The 7562-nt window shown below is 54.6% G+C and overlaps 1 protein-coding gene across 1 annotated transcript in view; it reads right to left on the bottom strand.

Annotated features, from left to right (window-relative positions):
• Positions 1–14: 14 nt before the first annotated feature.
• The window catches only part of KIAA1755 (KIAA1755 ortholog), a gene marked incomplete at both ends in the record, with an annotated part of 55629 nt that continues 48081 nt past the window's right edge, over positions 15–7562 (bottom strand). Inside the window, one exon of the mRNA XM_008935023.1 lies at positions 15–506. Within this exon, the coding sequence (XP_008933271.1) occupies positions 15–506 (492 nt within the window). The remainder of the gene's footprint in view (positions 507–7562) is intronic.

Below are 7562 nucleotides of genomic sequence, written 5' to 3' on the forward strand. Positions count from 1 at the left end.
TCCCCGGCACCGACATCGCCAGGACAGCTCAGGGAGGGCGAGGGAGCTTTCTCCTTAGTCCACCCGGGCCTGTTGTAGCCGTGGGACGTGCTGCAAGTCCTGTCCCAGTGGGAGCCGGAGGCGACCCCCTCGGAGTGTCTCCCGTGGGCCCGGCCGGGCTGGGGCCGCTCCCCGGCCGCCCCCCCGGGCTGCTCCCCAGCAGCACCTCGGCGCTCCGGCACCTGGGATCTCCTCGTCCTCAAAGCAGCTTCGAGTTTCTTCTCAAACACCACCTTGGTCTCCTGGCATTTGGACCACGCAAACTTCCACTGCTTGAGCCCCTTGTCACTCTTCAGCTCGGAGGCCAGCTCCTTCATCTCCTGGAAGCGGGCGTCGCTGATGTCCGGGTGCTGCTCCTTGTAGCTCTCCAGGCACTTGAGGACGGCAGCGCAGTGCTCGGCCGAGCTGCAGTCCTCCATGCTGATGCAGGCGAGGTGTCGCATCCCTTCCAAGGCCCACTCGTACGCCTGCAGGGAGCCGGGACAAAAGGCGACAGCCAGTCAGAGAGACTCGGGGAAGAATAACCCCAACTCGGGGCTTGAAGACAAGAGAAAGGAGCAGTGTGTGGCACAGCTCCTCGAGTGCGAGAGGAGCAGGGGGGGCTGCTATTGTCAATGGGGCTTCACAATTCAGCCAAACAAATGGCTCCTTATGCAGAGGGCTTCAGCTGCGCTGGCCGCTCCGCTGCCGCTCCACCTCCCCGCCAGGTCCCAGGACGCTGGGCACGTTTGTCAGGGAATCATCACATTGATTTGGTTGGAAGAGGCCTTTAAGATCAAGTCCAACCATTAACCCAGCGCTGCCAGGTCACCACTAAACATGTCCTCTCCGGGCACTGAGGGCCTCGGGGAAGCTGCTGCCAAGACTGCAGGAATTCTCAGCTCAGCATAGCCCTGCTGGGTATGACACCTGCTGTGGTGGAGGAAAGGCAGACACAGAACTACTCAGGCCCATAAGCCACCCCATGGGATGGCCTCACTGCGACCGCCTCTGCTCAGAGAGCTGAAGGATCTTCTTTTATGCAGGATAGAGCCTTAGACACCAAGAAAGACCCACCCAAGCCTTCTGCAGACATGGAGCAGACACTGCATCCCCATCAGGGCTGTGACGCCGTGGGTACCAGAGGGACGAAGAGCAGGAGATGCTTCGTTCTCGTGGTGCCCAGCTCCTGGCTGGGGACAGCTACGAGAGCTGAGTGCCAGCACACGAAGGGCAGACTGTGCAGGGTCCCTCCGGGGCCAGATTCCAGAGGAGCTCCCAGGGCTGTCCGGGTGGCTCTGGAGCTGCAGCTGCATGGTCTGCGTGCAGCCAACCCCATTACTCATGCGGAGCAAGGAGCTGCTTCAGAACCAGCAGCTGCTGGGGTAAAACACTTCTCCAGCAGCCCCACAGCACAGGACCATCAAAGAGCAGCAGCCCCCTCTCCTCCTCTCCTCCCATTACCCTGCCTAGAGCAGCACCAGGCCCCTCAACTGCCTCTGTTTGGATCTCCAGGCTTTATGCTCTAGCTGCAGGCAAACCGACACTGGCCCCTTCCAGCTCTGCCCAGAGCTCGGGCTGGCCACCAGCGTGGGCTAAAGGCTCTCTGGCTGCGGAGGTCAACGGGTGAGCCCAGCCAAGGGCTGTGTGCTGGCTCCTTTTTGCTCACTGATGGGTAAAAGATGAGCTTAAAAGGCATGCGAGGCTCTGAAAGAGGGTGCTGAGAGCAACATGCAGGAGAGGCACAGCCAGCAGGCCAGCACGGCCTTCACAGCAGTCAGCTGGGAGGGCAGCCGCCCCGTGAAGGTCTCTTCTGAGGCTGGAGACCTCACCTCCAGGCACAGATGGAAGAGAGGGAGAAAAATAGCTTCTTTCATGTCTAGGAAACTCTGCAGACCTGAACAGGGCCCCAGCGAGGAGGCATCAGGGCTGCAAACCACACAGGGAGGCAGCGTCGCCACCTCTCATCTTCGCATGTTATCTGTCTGGTGTTGGGGAGGCCTCCAAGGGCTCCACATCTCCATGGCCTTCCTTCCATCCCCAGGGTCTGTTGCAGGGCGGTGAATAACTCAGCTTTGTTCCCTGCACAATGGGAGCAGCCCTCCACACCTCACAGCTGGCCTGGTAACATGCTAAGTGGCCACCACGGCTTCCTCTGGTCACATCATCCGCTTCCACTGCCCCTCCTAGCACACAAAGTGGTCCCCTCTCCAGGGACCAGGCTGCCCCAGCAGCCAGGAGGGCACAGCCCCATGCAGGCAGGGGCATTATGGTACCTGTGTACCAGAAAGGCTACCACCCTCGCTCAGCCTTGCCAGGTTACTGCCCTCCAGCCACAGGGCTTTTGGGGAACAGGCAGCCCCAGAACTTCTCTGCCAAGCTGCCAGAGCTGCTCGTATGAAAGTGGAGGTATCTGTGTGCAGGAAGCTGTATCTTCCCAACCATGGCTGGGACCGGGCAGGAAGAAGCCTGTATACCTCAGCTTTTGATCTTTCCAGGTAAGTCGTTACTGAAACTCCTAATTACAGGATTAAAGACCGATGTGCTTCCTGTGTACCCAGGGTTGACCTATCCAGCAGCAACAGGTTGGTCCTGCCAGGTTGCCCAGGGGAGGCAGGGGCTCTTGGGGACCTGCCGTGCCATAAGGAAGAGCCAGGGACTTCACTGGAGCACGGTGCAACTCTCCAGCCCATCGCTCTGTGCTGGTCCCTGCCTGTTTCACCATGGGCAAGGCTTTGCAGTGCACGGAGGACAGAAGATCCTGGAGTCTGTTGTTTTTGGCACTGCTGAAGTGCCACCTGTAAATACAGGCCAAAAGAAGCTGCTCGGCCCTGGCTCAGGGCACGTTGCCAGCACTGCACAGAAAACCTTCCAGGGATCCAGGATTATCACCTGAGCCACCATATCATACCTCCACAATTCAAACTTATCACACAGTCACCAGATTCCCCTCACACTCAAGGTCCAGTGATCTCTAAGACACCTTCTGGGTAGCCAAGACAGGAGACAGACACCATGCATCTGCAGGCATCTGCCAGAAGAGGCAATCTCAAAGGGGCCTGCCTTTTTCCTCCATCTCTTCTCCAGGAAGATGATGGTTATAACTATTTTTCTTGTCTCATAGGAAACTGGATGTCTGAACAGGCAGAAGTAGGTGGAGTAGGCAGATCACAAACCCTCCAGCTTTCTCCAGAAGATAAATGCACCTGAGTGGGTGACTAACTGCTCCAAGAAGGTTTCCTTCTGAATCCCAGGGAAATGAGATGAAATGCCAAGGCTTCTCTTGGTGTTCTCAAGGTGCTGCTCCCAGGCATGCTCCTCTCATCATAGATGCTCATTTGGGCTTATTCTCTCTAAAGCCCAGCGTGGTCACTCCTGCTCACAAACACTGTACACACTCTTAGCAGGGCCCTGTAGCTGGAGACTGCCTTCTGTGCTGACTGGCAGCTCAGAAGGACCACAACTAAAAAGCCAGTTTTTCATCAAAATCTATCGAAAGCAAAATTATCCAGGCTAAAACCTTCCTGTCACGAGAGCTGGCAGCTGGCAAACAGTGAGTAGGCTGTTTCTCTGCTAACTCAGAGACCAAGTAGCTACGAGCAGAAAGTGGTGGGCTCACCACCAGCATGGATCTGCTTTGGGCCTTCCTCAGGCTCCCACCCACCAATACCAACAGTGCCCACAAAGGAAGGGGCAGGGGGACAGCAAGACTTCAGGATCTGCAAGTGTGCCCCTGGCAAGTCCATTAATCAGTTCGAAACAGACCTCACCCCCCCCTTCCCATCTGTACTGAGGGTGCCCATAGCCTGGCTGCGCCCAGCTCTGTACTGGACATCACCATTCCCTATGGATCCTGGCTGTGCCCAACTCTGGGTGCCACTGTTGCCTACAGCTGCACTGAGGCAGTGTACCTTCAGTGCATAGTCACCTCAGCTCCAGCTATTCAGAAGCAAATGTTACCAGCTGAAATACCAGATTGAGGAGCCCTGGTAACCAGGGACAAGGCAGAGGGGGAAGGGGCCACGTTTCACACCAGAGCTACTGATGTGTGAGGAGAACACCCGACTGGACGCAGGCTAGATCCACTTGCTTTCAGTGCAAAAACAGGGACAGAAAACAGTCCCAACCAGCCCCAAATTCAAACAAAATTCAAAGCACGCTGCCACCCGACACACAAGAGCACTGGAGAAACCACTGATCCACCCTAGGCACTGCAATGCTTTCTCCACATCTCCAAAAGCTGAAGCCCCGACTCGCTCCCAGTGAGATCTGTGGCTCCAGGAGCAGCAGCAGCTGCACTTGGGGGTACAGGGAACCACGTCACTCCAGAGCAGGAGCATTTCTGCAAAGCCACCATGTCAGAAGCACTCTCCTTGTTCCTCCCTTCCCCACCCTTCAGCATTCCACTTTTCCAAACTGCGTTCAAAGCCCTGCCTGGGATTCATTAGCTGCAGAAACCAAACTCACCGAAACTGAGTCTGACAGGGATGTAGCTGGTAAAAGTCTGGCTTTAAACAGTGAGGAAAGGACTCACCCTCTCAAAATGCAGAGCAAAGATGTTTCTGAGCTGCTGTGGAGCTCACAATGCCTCCCCTCCTCTCTCCAAGGGAGACCACTAAAATCAGCAGTTCCCCTAAAGCAGAACTGCTAAGGAAAACACACTTAAATCCTCTATTTGCATTTCTGCCTGTTCCCAAGTGGACAAACACTGCGGGAGGGTGAAGGATGAGAGGTGAGCACAGAGCACAAACTCCTTGGAGCTTAGCATCACAAAGGAGAACACGCAGATACCCACAGCTGGGCAGCAAAGAACAAGGGGTCAGGGAAGCAACACTGGTCAGGGTTGGTCTCAGTACTATCAAAGGGCACTCCTTAGAGTGACGTGCTTGGAAATCCTTCAGCAGCCTGTGCCAGCCTCACTGTACATCTGTATACACACACAGATGTGTATTTATGTGTGTACATATGTGTTGAATGTCTCCTAAGCAGCTGGGCAGCCAGCACCTGAGATTTGCCCTCCCCACAGCTCCCACTGCTCTCCAGCTACAGAAGATCCCTGAACAGCCAGCAGGTTTCCCTCAGTTTCTCCTTTTTGCTCTGCAGGCCCTCACCACTGCACCTTTGGGTAGATTCTGCACTGATTTTCTTTCCCCTACCATTTTTTTTTGTCCCACCAGGTGGATTTTCCTCTACATTTAAGAACTCCTGAGCCCAGAGGACTGGGTGCTGAGTTTGTTCCTAGTAACATCAGAACATTTAATGTTCATCTTTGCTGCAAACAAGCCTTTTCCCATCTGAGGCACCGCCCATCTTCTCATCAGCTTCGTGCACTGGCTGCAAAGGGGTTTTTTGTCAATGAAATTCTGCTCACAGCCTCTTCTTACAAAAAAAAAAAGCAGATGCTGTTTCCCTGCCTCGGTGAATATTATCTTTTCTCTTTTCCAATGCTTCACCACTTACAGCCCCAAATTGCACAGTCTGCTTTGGCCAGTGTCCTCCTCCCTGGCTGCCCCTAACAACTGGGACTTGGTGTCTGGTCCTTCATTTGGCTACAGCCACACCAGTCGCTGCAGTCACGTGTAACCATCTAAAGGCTGAAGTTGCACATGTTGAGTGTAACTTGCTGCTGGCTGAGAAAGCAGAAGGTGTCAAGTAGTGAGCATGTGGATTTGTGGATGTATGACCACTGCCTGGAGGAGGAAGAGGAAAAGGGCAGCACATTTTCAGGCTCTTTTAGCAAAGCGAACTCTTTGGAGAGAGCCAACAGCCTCATGTTACCAGCCAGATTCAAGCCACACTGAAATGCTTGAGTCACTGAAGCTGGTAGCTTGCACAAGAGCAACTAATCCTCGGTTCAGAGACTAATGTCACAGCCAGAGGTTTTTTGCATGCTTTGCTTTTATATCTGTCCCAACAGCTACATCATTACGCTGTACAAATACCCTGCTATCACCTCAGGCCAGCAAGGACAGGTTGGACTGGAGTAGGTGCCTCCTGAGGACAGGCTGGACTGGGGTAGGAGTCTCCAGCCTGCTCTGCATCAGCTCCTTTCTAATGAGGTCCTCCGTGCGGGTCCAGAGAAGGGCAACAAAGCTGGTGAGGGCTCTGGGGAACATGGCTTGTGAGGAGTGGCTGAGGGACCTGGGGGTGTTTAGTCTGGAGAAGAGGAGGCTCAGGGGAGACCTTCTGGCTCTCCAGAACTCCCTGAAAGGAGGCTGGAGAGAGGTGGGGGTCAGGCTCTTCTCCCAAGTAACCAGCAATAGGATGAGAAGCAATGGGCTGAAGTTGTGCCAGAGGAGGTTTCAATTGGATATGAGGAAGAATTTCTTTCCTGACAGAGTGGTGAGGCTTTGGCCCAGGCTGCCCAGGGAGGTGCTGGAGTCCCCCTCCCTGCAGGGGTTTGAAAAACATGTAGATGTGGCACTTGGGAACATGTTTTAGTGGTCATGGTAGCGTTGGGTTGATAGTTGGACCTGATGACCTCAGAGGTCTTTTCCCACCTTGATGATTCTAGGATTCTATGATTTTATGCCCAGCTTGGGATTGCAAAACCTCTAGTAGGCCCCTGGGCCTGGACAGGGGAGTATAGGTGCTTCCTCTGTAGTCTTCTATTCACATCCTTTCCCCTGTGCCAAGCTGAGCCAAAGGCCACTGATTTATTCAGTGCTATGCTGGGATCTGTGCTGTGCTGCACTGTGGGTGCTTGTGCCTTGGGAGATGCTGAGCAGGAAGGGAACTGAACACAGACATCCAGCCCCCATCTGTTGGGCCTCCCTCCTTCAGGGGAGCTGCCAAAGCTGGAAACAGCTCCTCAGGTGAAGAGCACAGTCCGACAAAGGAGCCTGGCCAGAGGCAGCGGGTGCTCAGGAGAACCCTGCCCATATGTTCAGGGCTTTGATATGCAGATGGAAGCCATTGTGAGCTTCAGCCCCATCTGTACACCGAGGGAGCTCCATGTCCAGATTGCCTGAACAGATCTATTTAACTCCTGTGACTAAAGGGAATTCCAGCTCTAGGAGGATGGATCAGATGGATGCCAGCACATGAACATTCAGAAAATCTGCCACCCTGCGCAGCTTCTATCCCAGCATCAGTGTGAAAAAAAGCACCAAACCAAACGTTTTGCACTCGGGCACAAGGCTGGGGTCAGCTGAGGAAAGATCGCTGCTACCATCAGATCTTACCCCTCAAGTGCAAAAGCTGAGCTAGGAAATCCCTAAAGCTGCTGGGAGGAATCGCTGCTTCCCTCCGATAGCTGCCTGGGTGCCAGTGTCCTGACCCTGCAGGTCTGATCCCACCCGAATCAGAGAAGGGGAGGAGCCCCAGATGACTATCAGTTCATGCTCATGGGCAGCCAAGGACACTGAGGAATGTTTACACATCTAGGATGCAGGCAGAAGGTGCCTTCAAGCAGTGGGAGAACATGTTTCCAGCCCCGGGATCAGGGAAAGTAGTTGAGGAGGCAGCAGCCTACATCCCAAAAGATGCTTCACTGGCTCCCTCAGCTTATTCTCCCTGCTGTGCCCTCCAGCAAGGGGAAAGAG

Source organism: Merops nubicus, unplaced genomic scaffold, assembly GCF_000691845.1.
Source record: "Merops nubicus isolate BGI_N331 unplaced genomic scaffold, ASM69184v1 scaffold21922, whole genome shotgun sequence".
Taxonomy (NCBI): domain Eukaryota; kingdom Metazoa; phylum Chordata; class Aves; order Coraciiformes; family Meropidae; genus Merops; species Merops nubicus.